This window comes from Mirounga angustirostris, unplaced genomic scaffold, assembly GCF_029215605.1.
Source record: "Mirounga angustirostris isolate CCGP_5_RB_7025 unplaced genomic scaffold, mMirAng1.0.hap1 SCAF_3, whole genome shotgun sequence".
Lineage (NCBI taxonomy): Eukaryota > Metazoa > Chordata > Mammalia > Carnivora > Phocidae > Mirounga > Mirounga angustirostris.
In genome coordinates, this window is record NW_026991711.1 from 65,237,223 (window position 1) to 65,258,965 (window position 21,743).

Below are 21,743 nucleotides of genomic sequence, written 5' to 3' on the forward strand. Positions count from 1 at the left end.
CATAAGGATATTCACTGGACTTGAGAAAAGCTGGAAAGACCCTTACCACAGAGATAAAGGAGCTAAAAAACAATTAGAAATTAAAAATGCAATAACTGAAATTTGAAACCAACTGGATATAATGACCTAAAGGATGGAAGAAGCAGAGGAACAAATAAGTGATATAGAAGGCAGAATTATGGAAAATAATGAAGCTGAACAAAAGAGAGAAAGAAAAACTACGGATCACAAGAACAGACTTAGAGAACTCAGTGACCATATCAAAAGTAGTAACATTTGTATCATAGGAGTCCCAGAAGAATAAGAGAGACAAAAGGGAGCTGAAGGTTTATTTGAGGAAGTAATAGCTGAAAACTTACCTAATCAGGGGAAGGAAACAGAGATCCAAATCCACAAGGCACAGAGAACTCCCATCAAAATCAACAAAAGCAGGCCAACATTAAGACACTGTAGTTAAATTTGCAAAATATAGTGATAAAGAAAAAAATCCTAGAAGCATCAAGACATTTCCCTAACTTGCAAGGGAAAACCCATAATCTACTGGCAGATCTCTCAACAGAAACCTGGCAAGCCAGAAGAGAGTGACATAATATATTCAACCTGCTGAATGGGAAAAATCTGCAGCCAAGAATACTCTATCCAGCAAGGCTAACATTCAGAACAGAAGAAGAAATAAAGAGTTTCCCAGACAAACAAAAACTAAAGCAATTTGTGACCACTAAACCAGCCCTACAAAAATATATTAAAAAGGACACTTTGAGTGGGAAGGAAAGACCAAAAGTGACAAGGACTAGAAAGGAACAGAGAAAATCTCCAGAAACAATGACAAAACAAGTAATAAAATGGCACTAAATATATATCAATCCATAATTACTCTAAATGTAAATGGGCTAAATGCTCCAATCAAAAGACATAGGGTGGGGCGCCTGGGTGGCTCAGATGGTTAAGCGTCTGCTTTCAGCTCAGGTCATGATCCCAGGGTCCTGGGATCAAGTCCCGCATCGGGCTACCTGCTCAGCAGGGAGCCTGCTTCTCCCTCTGCCTCTGCCTCTCTCTCTCTCTCTCTCTCTCTCTCTCCCTGTCTCTCATGAATAAATAAATAAAATCTTCAAAAGACATAGGGTGTCAGAATGGATAAAAAACAAGACCCACCTATATGCTGCCTGTAAGACTCATTTTAGACCTAAAGACATATGCAGATTGAAAGTGAGGGGATGGAGAAGCATTTATCATGCAAACGGACATCAAAAGAGAGCCAGAGTAGCAATACTTATATCAGACAAACTAGATTTTAAACCAAAGACTGTAAAAAGAGATGAAGAAGGGCACTATGTCATAATAAAGGGGACTATCCAACAAGATCTAAGAATTGTAAATATCTATGCCCCTTGGGAGCACCCAAATATATATATGAAACAATAACAAACATAAAGGAATTCATCGATAAAAACACAATAATAGTAGGGGACTTTAACACCCCATTTCCAACAAGGGACAGATCATCTAAGCAGAAAATCAACAGGGAAATAATGGCTTTGAATGACAAACTGGACCATATGGACCTAACATATATATTCAAAACATTTCATCCTAAAGTAGCAGAATACACATTCTTTTCAAGTGCACATGGGACATTCTCCAGAATAGATCACATACTAGGTCACAAATCAGTGCTTAACAAGTACAAAAAGATTGAAATCATACCATACATATTTTCTGACCAAAATGCTATGAAACTTGAAGTCAACCACAAGAAAAAATTTGGAAAGATGACAAATACATGGAGGTTAAACAACATGCTACTAAAGAATAAATGGGTCAACCAGGAAACTAAAGAAAAAAAAAATACATGGAAACAAATGAAAATGAAAACACAATGGTTCAAAACCTTTGGGATGTATCAAAAGCGGTCATAAGAGGAAGTATATTGTAATACAGGCCTACCTCAAGAAGCAAGAAAAATCTCAAAGAAACAACCTAACCTTAAATCTAAAGGAGCTAGAAAAAGAATAACAAACAAAGCCTAAAGCCAGCAGAAGAAGGGAAATAATACAGATTAGAGCAGAAATAAATTATATACAAGCTTAAAAAAAAACAGATTAATGAAACTAGGAGCTGGTTCTTTGGAAAAATTAATAAAATTGATAAACCCCTAGCCAGACTTATCAAAAAGAAAAGAGAAAGGACCCAAATAAATAAAATCACAAGTGAGAGGGGAGAAATAACACCACCACAGAAGTACAAAGAGAATATTATGAAAAATTATATGCCAACAAATTGGACAATCTGAAAGAAATGGATAAATTCCTAGAAATACATAAATTACCAAAACTGAAACAAGAAGAAATAGAAAAATTGAACAGACCAATAGCCAGCAAAGAAACTGAATCAGTAATCAAAAATCTCCCAACAAATAAAAGTCCAGTCCAGATGATTTCACAGGGGAATTCTACCAAACAGTTAAAGAAGAGTTAATACCTATTCCTCTCAAACTGTTCCAAAAAACAGAAATGGAAAGAAAACTTCCAAACTCGTTCTGTGAGGCCAGCATTACCCTGATTCCAAAACCAGACAAAAACTCCACTAAAAAAAGAACTACAGGTCAATATCCCTGATGAACATAGATGCCAACATAGATGCAAAAATTCTCAACAAAATACTGGCACATCAAATCCAACAGTACATTAAAAGAATCATTTACCACCATCAAGTGGCATTTATTCCTGGGCTGCAAGGGTGGTTTAATATTTGCAAATCAATCAACGTGATATACCACATTAATAAAAGAACAGATAAGAGCCATATGATCCTCTCAATAGATGCAGAAAAAGCATTTGACAAAGTACAACATTCGTTCATGATAAAAACCCTCATCAAAGTAGGGATAGAGGGAACATACCTCAACATCCTAAAGGCCATATATGAAAAACCCACAGCTAATATCATCTTCAATGGGGAAACACTGAGAGCTTTTCCTCTACAGTCAGGAACAAGACACAGATGTCCACTCTGACCACTGTTATTTAACATAGTACTGGAAGTCCTAGCCTCAGCAATCAGACAACAACAAAAAATAAAAGGCATCCAAACTGGCAAGGAAAAAGTCAAACTTTCACTATTTGCAGATGACATGATACTTTATATAGAAAACCCAAAGACTCCACCAAACAATTGCTAGAACTGATACACAAATTCAGTAAGGTCACAGGATAGAAAATCAATGTACAGAAATCCATGGCATTTCTATACAAAAATAATGAAGTAGCAGAAAGAGAAATTAAGGAATCAATCCCATTTACAATTGCAACAAAAACCATAAGATACTTAGGAATAAACCTAACCAAAAAGGTAAAAGATCTGAACTCTGAAAGCTACAGGATGCTGATGAAAGAAATTGAAGATGACACAAAGAAATGGAAAAACATTCCATGCTCATGGATTGGAAAAACAATATTGTAAAAATGTCTATACTGCCCAAGACAATCTACACATTTAATGTAATCCCTATCAAAATACTACCAGCATTTTTCACAGAGCCAGAACAAACAATCCTAAAATTTGTATGGAACCACAAAAGACCCAGAACAGCCAAAAACGATCTTGAAAAAGAAAAGCAAAGCTGGAAGCATCACAATTCTGGAGTTCAAGTTATACAACAAAGCTGTAGTGATTAAAACAGTATGGTACTGGCACAAAAACAGACACATAGATCAATGAAACAGAATACAAAACCCAGAAATGGACCCACAATTATATGGTCAAGTAATCTTCAACAAAGCAGGAAAGAATATCCAATGGGAAAGAGTGTCTTCCAAACCATAAGATACTCTTAATCTCAGGAAACAAACTGAGGGTTGCTGGAGTGGAAGGGGGTGGGAGGGATGGGGTGGCTGGGTGATGGACATTGGGGAGGGTATGTGCTATGGTGAGTGCTGTGAATTGTGTAAGACTGATGAATCACAGACCTGTACCCCTGAAACAATACATTACATGTTAATTTAAAAAAAGAGTGTTTTCAACAAATGGTGTTGGGAAAAATGGACAGCAACATGCAAAAGAATGAAAATGGACCACTTTCTTACACACCATACACAAAAATAAATTCAAAATGGATGAAAGACCTAAATGTAAGATAGGAAACCATCAAAATCCTAGAGGAGAACACAGGCAATAACCTAACCTGGTCATAGCAAATTCTTACTAGATATGTCTCCCGAGGCAAAGGAAACAAAAGCAAAAATAAACTATTGGGATTTCATCAAAATAAAAAGCTTCTGCACAGCAAAGGAAGCAATCAACAAAACTAAAAGGTAATCTATGGAATGGGAGAAGATATTTGCAAGTGACATATCTGATAAACGGTTAGTATCCAAAATATATAAAGAACTTATAAAACTGAGCACCCAAAAAACAAATAATCCAGTTAAAAAAATGGGCAGATGACATAGACATTTTTCCAAAGAAGACATATAGATAGCTAACAGACACATGAAAAGATGCTCAACAGCACTCATCATCAGGGAAATACAAATCAAAACCACAATGAGATACTACCTCACACCAGTCAGAACGGCTAAAATTAACAACTCAGGAAACAACGGACATTGGCCAGGATGCAGAAAAAGGGGAACCCTCTTGGACTGTTGGTGGGAATGCAAACGGGTGCAGCCGCTCTGGAAAACAGTATGGAGGTTTCCCAAAAAGTTAAAAATAGAACTATCCTACAATCCAGCAATTGCACTAGGTATTTACCCAAAAGATTAAAAAAATATACTGATTCAAAGGGATAGATGCACCCTGATGTTTATAGCAGCATTATCAACAATAGCCAAATTATGGAAAGAGCCCAAATGTACATCAACGGATGAATGGATAAAGAAGATATATAGATATATATACATATATATACATATATATATTTATACATATAATGGAATATTACATAGCCACCAGAAAGAATGAAATCTTGCCATTTGCAACGACGTGGATAGAGCCAGAGAGCATTATGCTAAGCAAAATAGGTCAGGCAGAGAAAGACAAATACTATATGATTTCATATGTGGAATTTAAGAAACAAAACAGATGAACCTATGGGGAAAAAAGAGAGAGAGGCAAACCAGGAAACAGACTCAACTATAAGGAACAAACCGAGGGTTCCTGGAGCAGAAGTGGGCAGGGGGATGGGTAAAATGGGTGATGGTTATGGAGGGCATTTGTAGTGATGAGCCCTGGGTGTTATATGAAAGTGATGAATCACTGTATGTTAACTAATGGAAATTTAGGGGCGCCTGGGTGGCTCAGTCGTTAAGCGTCTGCCTTCGGCTCAGGTCGTGATCCCAGGGTTCTGGGATCGAGCCACGCATCGGGCTCCCTGCTCGGCGGGAAGCCTGCTTCTCCCTCTGCCACTCCCCCTGCTTGTGTTCCCTCTCTCGCTATGTCTCTCTCTTCAAATAAATAAATTAAAAAAAAAAAAACTAATGGAAATTTAAATAAAAACTCAAAAAGCAAAAGAAACAAAACAAAACAAACAAAAATGTCCTTCACCTTTGTTCTTTTTCAAGATTGTTTTGGCTATTCTGGCTCCCTTGCATTTCCATGTGAGTTTAGGATTAGCTTGACAATTTCTGCAAAATAGTCGTCTGGGATTTTCTTAGGGATTATGTTCCATCTGTAGATCAATTTGGGGAATATTGCGATTATGACAATATTAAATCGGTCTGCGAATATGGAACGTCTTTCCATTCATTTAGGTCTTCTATAAACACTCTCAGCAATGTTTTGTAGTTTTTGGTGTACAAGTCTTGCACTTATTTTGTTAAATTTATTCCCAAGTATTTTGTTCTTGATAGTATTCTCAATAACATTCTTAATTTCATTTTTGGAGCGTTCATTGCTAGTGTTTATAAATACTATTGATTTTTGTATGTTGATCTTTTATCCTGCAACTTTGATGTACTTAGTAGCTTTGTAGTAAATTTTACGGTTTTCTTTTTTTTTTTATAAAGATTTATTTATTTGAGAGAGAGAATGAGATAGAGAGAGAGAGCATGAGAGGGGGGAAGGTCAGAGGGAGAAGCAGGCTCCCCGCTGAGCAGGGAGCCCGATGCAGGACTCGATCCCAGGACTCCAGGATCATGACCTGAGCCGAAGGCAGTCGCTTAACCAACTGAGCCACACAGGTGCCCCTACGGTTTTCTATATATAATAACGTTGTATTTAGAAATTTCAAGTTTTTAAACACTTTAACTTTTATGGCTATTGCAAAATTTTAAAATTAGATTTAAATTTATGTACCTATGATGCAAAGAAGTTTGATAGGTGATCAAGAAAAGACTTTCCAGAATAAAGAAATATTATATGATAATATAATAAATTTTCATGAAGAACTATGGAAATACAGGTTCAGGAAGAAAAGGAATCATGTAAAATTTCTTATTAAAGAAAAGCTTGTTCATGTAGTTATAAAAATTGATGGAGGCTATCAAATTGCCTGGTATTTAGGTTCCACTGGCTACATTTAGAAGGGTTATGTAGCAGTTGTATTTTAAAAATGTCAATTTACTATAGAACAATTTGCATCTTTTGCAACTATTTAAATCAGATCAAAATTTTTATGTATGGTCTATCTAAAAATGAAAGAAAAGGTACAGTCACATTTTTCCAGAATTCTTTTAGGGAGAACAAGAGCAAAATCATTTAAACCCTTGTATTAACGCATACCTCCCTAACAGGTTTTTCTCTTTGGGATGACTGTTACCTTTCTTCGATTTGGGGAAATTCCCAAATGGCCCCTAAGTTAAAAGCCTCACCCAGTGATCACACAACAGTCCTCATCATTAATTAATTTTGATTGAGGTAAATAATTCATCTAGAATTAAGTCACTGCCATCCCTCAACAAGTCGCTTAGCTAGGCGTAAATGCTTAGGGCACTATATGTATAATTTTTTAAAGGCAAGTCTATTGAAGAATATAAAATGTCATCTATTGCATTTTAGTAATTTTAAAGAAGTTTTGGAGAAAGGTAAGGTATGTTCACTTTGATTTTCCCTTTTTAGCCTCTCACAATCATAAATGGTATTAGCACAGTTGCTCTTTATCCTGAGGAGTCAGGAATTTAACATTGACCATACTGCTGTGCACACACACACACACACACACACACCCCTCGAGACTTTGACCACAATGCTACACACACACACACACACCTCGAGACTTTGACCATAATGCTACACACACACACACACCTCGAGACTTTGACACACACAGATTGACCATACTGCTACACACACACTTTGACCATACCGCTACACACACACCCACACACACCCTCCCCCCCAGACGTTTACCATTGGAGGTAACGGTCTTAGAATACATTAGTAACAAAGATTAGGTTCCAGAAGAGTTGGGAGAATCAGCCTTTGTTCTCCCACGTGCACTGTGTCCAGGGCTCCCTCTAGCCGTGACCGCTCTCACTGGCCATCCCTCTTTCCGAGCCCCTCCAGCGGCCTTGGTTCCGCTCGGGAGAAAGCTATTGCGCAAGCGCGGGGGCTGACGACGTGGCCGCGAAGACCAGGGTTGGGGATCCGCGTTGAGCGGCTGGTTCACGTGATTCTCTGGGAGCCTTCCGCCCTCGTCCTTTTCTCCTCACAGAGTTTCACCTTGACTCCAGGATTCGAAGCTGGCTGACGTCTCCTCACACACCATTTAGAAGGTCAGCGTGGGAAGGACTCAGGTTGGGCGGGCGGAGGCTAAGCCACTCGAGTGGGCGTCAGGCGAAACCCGACCTGCTGGTTCCGGCCGCGGGAGCGAGGGCTGGGGGGCCGGGCGGCGCGGCCGCGCGACGTGGCGCGCTCTGGAGCGCGCGACTTGGAACGCTTTGTGAGCCCCAGCGTCGGGTCGCGCGCGCGTGCGAGGCGCTGAGAACCTCGGGAACGGTCTCGGCCTAGCGCTTCGGAGCGGCGCGGCGTCTGAGGGAGCAGGTCGCTGGGCTGCGGCAGCCGGCAGCCGGCAGCCGGGCGGGGAACTCCTGACGTGGCGCCGAAGCGCCCGAGGTCTGGAAGGCACAGGTGGGGCGGCGGCCGGCGGGGAAGGACTTGTCCTTGGCGCGGGCTCCCACCCCCCCGACCCGGAGGCGGGCGGGTCGCGTGAGCGCCTGGCGGGGCCGGGGGAGGGGCAGGGCCGAGAAGGCCCGGAGCCCTCATCCGAGTATCAGGCATGAAACTTTCGTTGAAGGAAGCAATTTCGAGAGAGTAGTTTGAGAAGTTGTTCTCTTAGCCCCCATTTTATATTTATGGAACCTAACCTTCGAGCTGCGCGCTCCCTACGCCCTTCACTCCCATTTACTGGCTTGACGCTGCCTCCCACTCCCACCCCTTTGATCGTGCACTTGGAACATCCCGGTCGACCATTCTTGCTGCCTCATACGCGATGTTTACTTGGCTTCGAAAATGGCTGTGGGTTTGCGCCCTTACAGCTTCGTGAAAGTTCCGTAGTCTTTACAAAATGTCAGCAACCAATAGCAATTGTATTGGGAATGGGTAGCGCACGGATTTTGCTTTTTCGAATACATTTGTTCATGTTCATTAGGGATCGAGCATCGCAGAGGCTCTCTCCGACCTAATTTCTATGTCTGGAAAAAGTTGCTCTTGGAATGTGCAGTTTCGTGACACGGCATTATTGCGTTACGGTAGGGTTGGCCCATTTTCCCACTAATGAATGGTTTTACTCTTTCACTTAAGGATCCTCGAAATTTACTTTATTGCATTTTAATTTAACGGATTTGCGTTCAAGATTCTTGCTGTTTCTGAAATACTGGTTTAAATATTTAAGAATTCAGCAAGTTTTCTTTGAAATTTCCAAAGGCAAAACCAAGAAAAAGGGAATGTAAGAATGTCCCCAGTTACGAACGGAGCTACTTTTGTATTGCTCTCCTTGCAATAACAGACCCCATTTGGTGACTTTATAGGAAACCTGTTTGAAACAGGAATTATGTTGGTTCTTTCTCACCTGTGGGCTTTCTGAAACGCCGTATGTGTAGTTCCCCTGACAAGAATGGGTGGGATGCTATTGCAGGGAGTTGCATACAAGTATTTGAAAAAGTTCCGTCTTTTTTTGAAGGGCCAGGTGGGCAGGCATTAGAGCACTTTTTGTGTTAGAGACTACTTGTGATGTTGACCTTAGCTTGATTGTTACTGTTTTAAGGGTTTATGGGATTGAACTAAGTTGTCAGGTGTTTGATTCAGAGTTTTACCTTTTCTCCTGAGATTTTTTTTAAAGCTTACACATATGCACACACACTCATAGTTATGTCTGAAACAAACACGTTTTACTTCTTTTACTAGAACGTGTCAAAAAATAAATGCGCTATTTGTGTCTGGAACCAGGGTTTGGGTAGGGATTTAAGACGATTATACTGGTGTGGGTACTGTTTTATTTAATACTATAGATTGACATTCCAAAACTTCCTGTTCTCAACTTTAAAAATGAACGTATGTGAGGGGCGCCTGTGTGGCACAGTTGGTTAAGCTGCCAACTCTTGGTTTCGGCTCGGGTGGTGAGATAGAGCCCGGCCTCCAGCTCCATGCCCAGCTGGAGTCTCCTTTAGACTCTCTCTCCCTCTCTCTGTGCCCCTCCCCACCTTAAATAAATAAAATCAATCTTTTTTTTTTTCCTCTTTTAAATATTTTATTTATTTGAGAGAAAGAGAGAGGGCAGAAGTTGGGAGAGAGAGGAGAGGGAGAAGCAAGCTCCCCGCTGAGCAGAGCGCCTGATGCTGCTCCGTCCCAGGACCCCAGGATCATGACCTGAGCTGAAGGCAGACGCTTAACTGACTGAAGGACTCAGGTGCCTCTTGATCTTTAAAAGAAATTTTTTTTAAAAAGATTTTATTTATTTATTTGACAGAGAGAGAGACACAGCGAGAGAGGGAACACAAGCAGAGGGAGTGGGAGAGGGAGAAGCAGGCTTCCTACTGAGCAGGGAGCCTGATGCGGGGCTCGATCCCAGGACCCTGGGATCATGACCTGAGCCGAAGGCAGACACTTAACGAATGAGCCACCCAGGCGCCCCTAAAAGAAATTTTAAGAATAAAAATTAAAGTATGTGGAATCATGTAATAATGGTTTTTGTCTTTTCAAGCCACTTGATAAGGTCTTAACTGTGATTAGGGGTATGACAGGTATTATTTATATTTTTTTATTTTTTGTTTTTTAAGGTACTATTTTGCAGTTCTTACCCCTGTGAAGTGCATTTTCTCAGAGACTGCTGAGAATATATCAAATCCTGGAATAAATCCCAAATTAAAAATACAGTATTTTAGTACAAACTTTTACTTTCTGTGCAGAAATTCCCAACTACATTTCACCTGATTTCCAGGGTTTTTTTCCCTGCTAAACTTTTTTTCTCTCCCGAGATGGAGATGCCATTAAGAAATACTATTCAGCAACTGACCCATGGAATTATACCACCATCACCACTCCCCCAGGACCCCTACACACACTTTCCTTTTCAGTAGGCAGCCCATTTCCTCCAGTGACACATTATTTCAGGAAATCTTTCAGCACACTATGTAACATAAGCTTTGAAATGTAGGTATATACAAGATCAGGTGTTGAACACCTTTTCATGTGCCATTTAAAGATCCTCTTTTGTGAAGTACCTGTTCATGTTTTTTTCTCATTAGCAAGAATAAGAGGTTATGCCTTTTTAATCTTGCTAGAGTTATTTTAATGGAGTTTTGGGAGGGAACAGGGCTAACTCTATGTGAGTAACCTGCCACCTTTAAGTGGAATTGGGTAACTTTAAAGCTTCGTCCAGGTAATTTTTTCTCATTTTTGTCCTCTCCAATGATTCAAGCTTCATCCAGATAATTTTTTCTCATTTCTGTCCTCTCCAGTGATTCAACCTCATTAAGATTTGTTTATTTATTTGAGAGAGAGTGTGGGCATGAGCAGGAGGGGCAGCGAGAGAGGAAGAGAGAATCCAAAGCAGACTCCTTGCTCAGCACAGAGCCTGACTCAGGGCTTAATCTCACGACCCTGAGATCATGACCTGAGCTGAAATCAAGAGTCGGATGGTTGACTGAGAGAGCCACCCAGGCACCCTTCAACCTCATTTTTAATTAGCTGGATATAATCTGGATTTATATTATAATGAATTTTAGAATGAGGCTCTTTGGTTCCAACATTAGATACATGGTAGGAAACATTTATTTATTATAAGAAACTGTAACAAGAAAATTATTCAATAGATATATTCTGACTTTTTCTCTTCTGTTTTTAATTAAAATGATATTTAGGAACAAGAGTATTATTTATCTATTCAGCAAATACATATTGAATGCATTCTCTATGTCAGATCTAATAATAGGGTTAGAAAATACAATAGTGAACAAGACAGACCAGCAAGGCTCCTGTCTTGTTGAAATATATTTAGGTAGGGGAAATTGATAATATAATTCAGTAAACAAATAGTTAAATTAGATAATTAAAGATAATATTTTCTGTTTGGCAGAAATGGAGCAAGAGCCACAAAATGGAGAGCCTGCTGAAATTAAGATCATCAAGGAAGCATACAAGAAGGCCTTTTTATTTGTTAATAAGGGACTGAATACAGATGAATTAGGTCAGAAGGAAGAAGCAAAGAACTACTATAAGCAAGGAATAGGACACCTGCTCAGAGGAATCAGCATATCATCGACAGAGCCTGAACACACAGGTGCTGGGTGGGAATCTGCTAGGCAGATGCAACAGAAAATGAAAGAAACACTACAGAATGTACGTACCAGGTTGGAAATTCTGGAGAAGGGTCTTGCCACTTCTCTACGGAATGATCTTCAGGAGGTGCCCAAGTTATATCCAGAATTTCCACCTAAAGACATGCCTGAAAAGTCACCAGAGCCTCAGTCCTTTAGTTCACCTCCTCAGCACACTGAAGTAAATGGAAACACTTCAACGACAAGTACAGGGTTGGTTCCTGCACCTAGTTCTTTATCCTTACCATCTCAGAGTCATCCAGCAGAAGCACCTCCTGCTTATACTCCTCAGGCTGCTGAGGGTCATTACACTGTATCCTATGGAACAGAATCTGGGGAATTTTCATCAGTTGGAGAAGACTTTTATAGGAATCATTCTCAGCCACCTCCTCTTGAGACCTTAGGGCTAGATGCAGATGAGTTGATTTTGATACCAAATGGAGTACAGATTTTTTTTGTAAATCCTGCAGGGGAGGTTAGTGCACCTTCATATCCAGGGTACCTTCGAATTGTGAGGTTCTTGGATAATTCTCTTGATACTGTTCTAAACCGTCCTCCTGGGTTTCTTCAGGTAAGCCAAAGAAAAATGTAAACATGATTTGAAATACGTATAGAATACATCATTTTTGTTTGTCAGTATGTCCAGGACAATAAGTGCAAAAAGATCATTCTAGTTCCTTATTAATATATTCTGTGAAATTTATGAGCCTTAAATATCTATGTGTTTAATAGATTCTTTATTTATTTATTTTTATTTATTTATTTATTTATTTATTTATTTATTTATTTATTTATTTTTAAAGATTTTATTTATTTATTTGAGAGAGAGAGAATGAGAGAGAGAGAGCACATGAGAGGGGGGAGGGTCAGAGGGAGAAGCAGAGTCCCTGCTGAGCAGGGAGCCCGATGCGGGACTCGATCCCGGGAATCCAGGATCACGACCTGAGCCGAAGGCAGTCGCTTAACCAACTGAGCCACCCAGGCGCCCTAGATTCTTTTTTTAAAGATACAAAATACTGTTTTGTTTTATTTTTTTCAAAACTCTGTGTTAGTATTAAAATTGTGATGACAAGATCTGAGGGGCATCGGAGCATTCATCCTTAAAATTTTAATTCTTTATTGAAGAAGAAACCCAGTAACTTCAATTTCAAAAGGGATTTATGTAACTCATGTGGATGTGTTACTGTAAATTTCCACAAATGTTGTCAAGCCCCATCTGAGGGATTGATCTGGGCTAGACCCAGCCCAGTATGTAGAACAGTGGTTCTCAACCAGGGATGATCCCCGCCACTCTCCAACCCACGGACATTTTGACAATGTCTGAAGACATTTTGGTTGTCACAGCTGGGGGGTGGGTTGTGCTACTGCTACTGGCATATAGTAGGTAGAGGCCGGGTGTGGGGGGACGACTGCTAAACTTCTAAACAGGATCACTTCATCAATCAATATTATCTAACCCAAAATGCTAGTCATGCAGAGGTTAAGAAGCTTTGGTATAGAAGTAGAGATTGTGATGATAATTTAAGATGCATTTCTAACATTCCAAGCAGATAAATTTATCGGAAATGCCCTTGGTCCAAGGGTAAAGACTGGTGCTAAATAACAACTGGTGTTGTTAGGGCACTGCTGTGGAATTAATGAAATATTCTAAAGGCAATATTTTGAAGGTGATGTAATAAAAATCTGTTTTTAAAAGATTGGACGTCAGTATAGGGAGTTGGGTTCTAGAAATGAGGACTCCATTTACACTGGGTATAACAGAGAAGTTTGCATGCATGTAAGGAAGATGACTATTTGAACAAAGCAGGTCTTTTTGTCCAGAGTCCAGATGATGCAGTTGGTTTAGTTACAGCACTAGTTACCTAGATTGATTTTTGTCTTTTGGTATACTCCACTTTTTTTTTTTTTTTAAGATTTTATTTATTTATTTGAGACAGAGAGAATGAGAGAGAGAGAGAGAGAGAGCACATGAGAGGGGGGAGGGTCAGAGGGAGAAGCAGGCTCCCTGCCGAGCAGAGAGCCCGATGCGGGACTCGATCCTGGGACTCGATCCCAGGACTCCAAGATCATGACCTGAGCCGAAGGCAGTCGCTTAACCAACTGAGCCACCCAGGCGCCCTGGTATACTCCACTTTTGATTCTTATGCAGCTTTTACGTGGAATCAACTTGAAAGTTGTTTAAAGGTAGTTGGAGACTTACTAAGTGTGTACGAAGGAGTTATTTGGGGGCATTGCTGAAAAAAAAATACTTCATTATTGGATAGGAAGAATATTTTGTATCCCGTAGGTTATTTTAAGAAAGAATCCTTGAGATAGAAAGAGTAGGCATATTGATTGGGATTGTGAAGAGGCTGATAAAAGCTGTAATACTTTTTGGTGACCTGGTAATAGAGCTGTGTTGTAAGAGTGGAATTTAAACCTTTGGGGGGGGGGGGTGCCTGGATGGCTCAGTTAGTTGTCAGACTCTTGATTTCAGCGTAGGTCATGATCTCAGGGTTGTGATATCAAGCAAGGCTCCATGTTGGGCATGGAGCCTGCTTAAGATTCTCTCTCTCCTTCTCCCTCTGTCCCCCGCCCAAAAAAAAACCCATAAATAAATAAATACATACATACATACAATAAAAAACAATAAAAAATAAACCTTTGGGGCTCAGGCTACTGGAGATATGGAAAATGAATATCAGAAACACTCTATTGGGGGGGGTGGGAGGGATGGGGTGACTGGGTGATAGACATTGGGGAGGGTATGTGCTCTGGTAAGCGCTGTGAATTGTGCAAGACTGTTGAATCTCAAATCTGTACCTCTGAAACAAATAATGCAATATATGTTAAGAAAAAAAAAAAGAAGAAGAAGGTAGCGGGAGGGGAAGAATGAAGCGGGGGAAATCGGAGGGGTAGACGAACCATGAGAGATGATGGACTCTGAAAAACAAACTGAGGGTTCTAGAAGGGAGGGGGGTGGGAGGATGGGTTAGCCTGGTAGTGGGTATTGAGGAGGGCACATTCTGCATGGAGCACTGGGTGTTATGCACAAACAATGAATCATGGAACACTTCATCTAAAACTAATGATGTAATGTATGGGGATTAACATAAGAATAAAAAAAAAATCACAGCCAAGACTAAAAAAAAAAAAAAAAAGAAACTCTATTTGGTTACATGAGCTCAACCAATAAAATGACTTGTTCTGTAGTAAAAATTTATCCTGTTTGAGTGCTTTAAATAAAGTGTTTTTAATCTTTCTAGTATCTCCTATTTTGGGTTGTAAATAATAAGTAAAATTTCACCCAAAGTTTAATTTGAGTCTCTTGAAGGGATTTCTCATTTGCATGTATTCAGATATTTGTAACAGTGACCTAAAAGGCAGTTAACATGTGTTTACTGAATGTCTCTGTTCTGAAAAACAAACACTAAATCAACTGAGTATTAGAAGTTAAATATAATTTTTTTAAAATATAACTTCTTATATTGCAAAACTCACTGTAGGTCTGTTCATGAAATTAGAAATTCATTTGGTCTTAAGTAGGCAGGCATAGAATTCTAGGGTTTCTAAAAACTATTTTTCTCTAGGTTTTAGTTTAATAGCCTTTTTAAACCTATTAAATTTGTAGTCAGTTCATTAGAACTTAGACATAAGGTTTCTTTCTGAAAGTGAATCTGGGAGAAATAAGCCTGTGGTGGATAAGCCTTCCAGTCTGTAATGATCTACCCTGAGAAAGGTCTGTAAAGTTTCATTTCAGAAGATTTGGAGATACTCCAGTTCAATCAAGGTGTCCAGAATGTAGTCTTAGAGAAATCATGACAATAAAAGAAAACTTTCCAAATTTTATTTAAGTACAACCTTTGCAACTTTTTTTTGGTCAGTTTCATACTTCTGCTATTATTACTTTCTTAATATTTCAATTTAAATGTCTCATTGTTGGGTTCCTGGATGGCTCAGTCGGTTAAGTGTCCAATTCTTGATTTCAGCTCAGGTCATGATCTCAGGGTCAAGATTCCCCCTCTCCCTCTGCCCTACCTCCCCTCTCTTAAATAAATAAATATGTAGGTAGATAGATAGATAGATGTCTCATTTGTTAATTTTATCATCCCAACCAGTAACAACTGTGAAATTGAGGGACAGATGTATTTTTTCCTAATACATTGAAATACATTACTATTCAAATTTAAATAATCTGGTATATTACTTAAGGTCATTTCATATACCACTCATGGTAATATATCATAATTTGGAAGACACAGTAATCAGTTTTATTATGACTTCTCTAAAGTTTGACTTATAAAAGATGGAGAGTGGCATTTGAGGTGACTAAAAAAGAGAATCTATAAAAGAAGAATTTGAAAAGGTTTGTTAAGGATTTTCCAAGAAAGAATCAGACTTGGATACTCTGATCCTTTTAGGTTTATATTCTGTTGGTCAGAGATGATGGCAGTGTACCAGAATTTTCCATTTTTTATATGAAATCTTTCATGCTCTGACTCATTTGCAAAATATTTTGATAATAGATTGTTCTCCCAAGTTTCTTAATAACTAGGAAAACAGTGTGTCCTGGATGAGCAGCACAATTACAATATTCTTCTTGGGCGCCTGGGTGGCTCAGTTGTTATGCGTCTGCCTTCGGCTCAGGTCATGATCCCAGGGTTCTGGGATTGAGCCCCACATCGGGCTCCCTGCTCAGCGGGAAGCCTGCTTCTCCCTCTCTCACTCCCCCTGCTTGTGTTCCCTCTCTTGCTGTGTCTTTCTCTGTCAAATAAATAAGTAAAATCTTAAAAAAAAAAATCTTCTTGCTCAAAGAATGTAATCTCAATGGAAATGAATACATTTGGATATTATGATTTAAAATTAGTCTCTTATGAATTTATATCTCCAGAAAGTGAGCTTAAGTCTTAGTGTATGGACAATCTGATGATATTGCAGGGCAGCTTTGTGTTGTTTTGATTGAACTTATTAGTAGATGGTAAATCCATAAACATAATGTTCTATTCTAGCTATGTCATGTCAGGTTTTCAGACTTAGTAAAAAAAAAAAATTAAGCAGCATTGTGAATGCTGGTTTTTTTTTTTTTTAATAAGATTTTATTATTAAGAGAGCGTACTGTGGGGGGAGGGGCAGAGGGAGAGGAGAGAGAGAATCTCAAAGCAGACTCCGTTTTATCTCATGACCCCGAGATCATGACCTGAGCCAAAATCAAGTCAGGTGTTTAGCCAACTCAGCCACCCAAATGCCCCTGTGAATGCTGTGTTTCTAATTAAAGGAATTGTTTGGCTTCTCTGGTGCCAGATTACTTGTGTCTAAATCCTAGCTCCACTTTTTTCACAGACTCTGAGCAACTTAATTAACCTCTCTGTGCCTCTTTCTTATATGTAAAATGACAATATCTAACTTCACGGAATTGTGAAGATTAAATCAGTAAATACATGTACTTGAAAATGGTTTGATTTTATTTCCACTAAAGCATGTCTAATTTGAATTATAAAGAAAGTCTTAATTTACTTTGTTATTTATTTAAAACTAACTCATTGGTTATTTGTGGGCTATCTAAGGCCACTAATTTGAAGACTGTATAGTTAGTGGAGCAATAACATTTTCAGGACAGTTCTTGTGGGTGATATATAAACAAAGATTAGACTAGCAAATGCCTAATTTTTAGTGGGGATTTGTTGATGCTAATGATTCTGTAAAGCCATGTAAACATTTAGAATTTTGAAATGTTTATTTTCTGGTATAACAATTCTAAAACCAGTGAAAACCTAGTTCTATTCATTGATTTTTTTTTTTTTTTCCTAACTAATCCTTTCAGGTTTGTGACTGGTTGTATCCTCTAGTTCCTGATAGATCTCCAGTTCTTAAATGTACTGTGGGAGCCTACATGTTTCCTGATACCATGTTACAAGCATCAGGATGCTTTGTGGGGGTTGTCTTGTCTTCTGAATTACCAGAAGATGATAGAGAACTCTTTGAGGATTTATTAAGACAGATGTCTGACCTTCGGCTTCAGGTAACTTGTGTGATCATCTTTAGGATGAAATCTACTTTAACGTAAGCACTTACACTTTTAAAGAAATTGTAATAGGGTCTAATATGATCAAAGTTAGAAAACTGAGAATATATAATTTGCTGTGTGTTCACAAATACTAGCTGGAAATTGGCCGTAAATAGTGATTAAGATCGTGGGCTCTGGGGTCAAATTACCTGGATTTGAATTTGAACTCTTGCACTTAATAGCTGTTTTACTCAAGTTATTGATCTTCTTTTTAGTTTCTTTATCATAAAATGGGAATAATATCTACTTCTTTGGGCTGTGGTGAAGATTAAAGGTTAATACATTAACTATCTTGTATCAGTGCTGGCAAATAGTAGTGTTCTGTGAATTGTTATCACCACAGCCTTCCTGCTCAGTTGGAAAAATAGCCCAATGGGACTAAATGGTGAAGTAAAGGCAATTTTGGCATTAGTGGATGGGTTATGTTGGACATTTTAGGGGCATGATTGGCATTTTGAGGAAGAAACATGTCTTAGTTGAGGGAATTGTCTTTTTTTCTCATGATAAATAAAGCTAAATAAAGAGAAAATAAAGTACAATTTAGAATATGGTCTGTCATCCTATGAACTTGCCTTACTAAGCCTGTTTTTTTTCTGCCCACGTGTTGATCTGTCATAGGAGTTAAAATATAGAGTATTAAGGAGAGGTGCTCTTCAGGTGTTCTTGCCCATCCTGACGTAGGACAAGGGAGGGGGGGAATATTTTTGATTGTGAATATTGACAGTTTTCTGAAGTTGAAGGAGATTGACAGCATGATAGTTTACTCTCTTATTCTCTACTTCAGTCAGTGTATATTTAGAATCCATTATTTAACTAGGTGTGTTAAATGATGTGTGGGAAGACAGAACAAGAGACTGACTATAAAGATACTATTTAACAGCTCCTATTCTCAGGCACAGGATGATAAGTGATAAAATAAAAGAATACACACAGTTCAGAAAGGATATCAGGGAATGTTTTACAAAATAGTTTCCTTTGAGTTCAGTCTTAAAAGCTCTGTTCCTGTTTTCTCAGGAAGTAGAATACACTTTCATTCCATACCTATATTGAAAAGATCACAGGTGACAGGAGCAGACTAGCTAAGCAAAAGATCAGAGTCCTCTATAGCTTTAGGTTGTATGAACAATATATGACAGTGACCTGGTGATCAACATATACTTTAGCATGACCAATGCTAAACATTTAAGCTATGGTAACAAAACATGTACCCTTACAGAAGTGTGTGTAGCCTCAGTGTTGCTCATGGAGAGTAGTTGACAAAGGCAGAAACATGGTCAAATGGATAAGAGTTCAAGTCTTAGCTTTGCTGTTTACTAGCTGAATGAAGTGACATTCTTAATTATTTCAGACCTATCATGGAGCAGTTTCTCCCTTCACCCCTACATTCATTGGACCTATATTACTGGGCTTTAGGAAAGAAATTAAACCAACTTTTATATGTTTACTTTTTGGTTGTGCATCGTTTTTAGTTTGCTCTGTTGTCCCAGAACTCCCAACTGTAAACAAAAGTTAGTTACTAGCTATAATTTTGACTTGTCTTTACTCTTAAGTATTCATTCAGCAAAGTATATGCGAGCAGAATACCTTCAGTATTAAGTGCAAAACAAACAGAAAACAAAATCAGTCTTCCAATAATGCAGAGTGGTTAAGCTGGACATGAGTTTTGTTCATTGCCTTTAAACTCATTTAGTTTTACACGTTTCCTAAAACTTACCATTTGTTATTTAATTAAATTGAAATGTAGCTACATCTGACTTAATGATAACTTACACTAACAACTTCTGTAAGTTTATCTTTTATGCTTTATCTTTAGAAATTTGGTTTAGTATGCTGTGAACTAAAGAACTCAAGAGGTTGAGGTTTGGTGATGAGATAAAATACCAAGGTTTGATCTAAGGTTTAGTCTACCCCCTAGGCCAACTGGAACCGGGCAGAAGGAAAAAATGAATTCCAAATCCCTGGAAGAGCTAGATGCTCCTCTGACCAACTGAAGGAAGCCAGTGGCACTGATGTGCGACAGTTGGGTCCTTCATTGGACCAAGACAATAAGGACGTTCGTCATAAAGGAAAAAGGGGGAAAAAAGTAAGTAAAGTAAGTAAAAAAGCAATAAGGTATGTGTATGTATCCTATTCTAATGGTACCTTTCACCAGTTTCAATTATTTGTAAGATCTTATCCCTGTTTACTAAAGCAGAGCAACTTTCAGAGTCACAAAGTGATCACTGGCAAAAATAATTAGAATCAGCTTTAATATTTTCCTTTACAGTGTTACTTAAACTGTTTTAAAACAAATTCTGTGTTTTGGGGGATAGCTTTTTTTGAAGTTTTGGAAAGATTTTTGTACTTGCATTAATGCATATCTTTTTGTTTCGTGTTGTGTTTTTCTCCACCTTCCTTTATACACCAGGATCTTGGGGCTAGATATGCTTTTCCTTACACTACCATTTTTATTCAGTCCCTTGTTTCTTTATGGATGGTCATCAGGAAAGAGAAAGAGTTTTTTAAAAATACGTTTAGTAGTGGGGTGCCTTGGTGGCACAGTCATTTGAACATCTGACTTTTGGTTTCAGCTCAGGTCTAGATCTTGGGGTCCTGGGATTGAGCTCCACATCCGGCTTCGCACTCAGCACAGAGTCTGCTTGGGACTCTCTCTCCCTCTCCATCAACCCTTCCTCCCCGCACTTGAGCACTCACTCTTTAATAAATAAATCTTAAAAATCTTAGTAGTTTTTTATTTCTTAGATCCTGAGTATATGATATGCTCCGAGTGGTAGTAAGTTCAGTAAGTATTTAGTGCAAGAATGGGGAGCATAGTGGAAAAGTTAAATTTCTCATCTCAAGAAATTTATTGTCTAGTGGGGAGGACAGATTAGCAAAGAGCATTTCTAGCCAGTGTGATCATTAGATGAAGGTACATAGGTTATATAGTAAGCTAGATTGCACCATCTAATGTACAACCTAGCCTCATCAATAAGTATGGGCCTATGGTGGTGTGGGAAGCAGTAAGGAAGGCTTTTGAGAGGGCATTATGGCTAAAATGAGTCCTGAAGGTGAAACAAAATTGGCCATACATATAGCAGATTGAAGGGGATTCTAGGCAGAAGTAGTAATATAAGCAAATATATGAAGAAAGAAAATAGCATTGTGTGAGTATTGAATTACAGTTTTGTATTGTTTGTTGTTGTATATATTATAAGTGCTCGATAATTATCTTAGAAGAATTAATTGATACCACTTGAATATTCTACATTTAAAATTTTTTTTTAAAGATTGTATTTATTTGAGAGAGAGAGAGCACAAGCAGGGTGGGGGCAGAGGGAGAAGGAGAAGCAGACTCCTGCCAAACAGGGAGCCCGACATGGGGCTAGACCCCAGGACCCTGGGATCATGACCTGAGCTGAAGGCAGACACTTAACCAACTAAGCCACCCAAGTACCTCTTGAGTATTCTACATTTATTTGTGGATTGTGTAGAACGTCTTAGGCCAGCTTTATGGAGGACATTGGGAGTCCAGGATGGTTCCAAGAAATATATTTATTAAAAAATTTTTAAGTTAATATACAAAAAGCAAATCTAAAAGATACAAAAGATACTTAGTGAAAAGTAAGTCTGCCTCCCATTCCTATCCCTCAGCCACCTAGCTCCCTGCTCCAGATACATTATTGCTAGATTATCCTTGCAGATATATTCAAACATCTATACATACACATTTATTTTGTGTGTGAATATACACATATATGCACACATTCACATAATAATACAAATGGAAGCATGGGAGACATACTGTGTTGCTCCTTTCTTTTTTACTTAATATGTTTGGAAATTTTTCACATCATTTAAAACTTCCATTTTTAAAAAATTTAATTTGTTAACTAAAAAAATCAAATTATATAAACAGGTATATACATTGAAAAACTTTTTTCCCACCTTTGTCCATACCATTTTCC

General features: G+C 38.6%; 1 protein-coding gene and 1 long non-coding RNA gene across 14 annotated transcripts in view; one reads left to right on the top strand and one right to left on the bottom strand.

Annotated features, from left to right (window-relative positions):
- Window positions 1–7,484, bottom strand: part of LOC123838593 (uncharacterized) — a 61,967-nt gene extending 54,483 nt beyond the window's left edge. For all 7 annotated transcript variants that reach the window (XR_010410036.1, XR_010410033.1, XR_010410038.1 and 4 more), the window contains exon 1: window positions 7,348–7,484. This is a non-coding gene — a long non-coding RNA (uncharacterized LOC123838593). The remainder of the gene's footprint in view (window positions 1–7,347) is intronic.
- Window positions 7,485–7,574: 90 nt separating this feature from the next.
- Window positions 7,575–21,743, top strand: part of SPART (spartin) — a 30,337-nt gene continuing 16,168 nt past the window's right edge. The window contains exons 1-5 of one of the 7 annotated variants that reach the window (XM_064586193.1): window positions 7,578–7,712; window positions 8,588–8,687; window positions 11,513–12,324; window positions 17,554–17,751; window positions 19,712–19,888. In XM_064586193.1, coding sequence (XP_064442263.1) covers window positions 8,627–8,687; window positions 11,513–12,324; window positions 17,554–17,751; window positions 19,712–19,888 — 1,248 coding nt within the window. In that variant the 5' untranslated portion in view covers window positions 7,578–7,712; window positions 8,588–8,626. Of the gene's footprint in view, window positions 7,713–7,923; window positions 8,068–8,587; window positions 8,688–9,698; window positions 9,845–11,512; window positions 12,325–17,553; window positions 17,752–19,711; window positions 19,889–21,743 lie in introns of those variants that run through there. The other 6 variants (XM_064586192.1, XM_064586194.1, XM_064586196.1 and 3 more) reach the window with 6 other exon arrangements.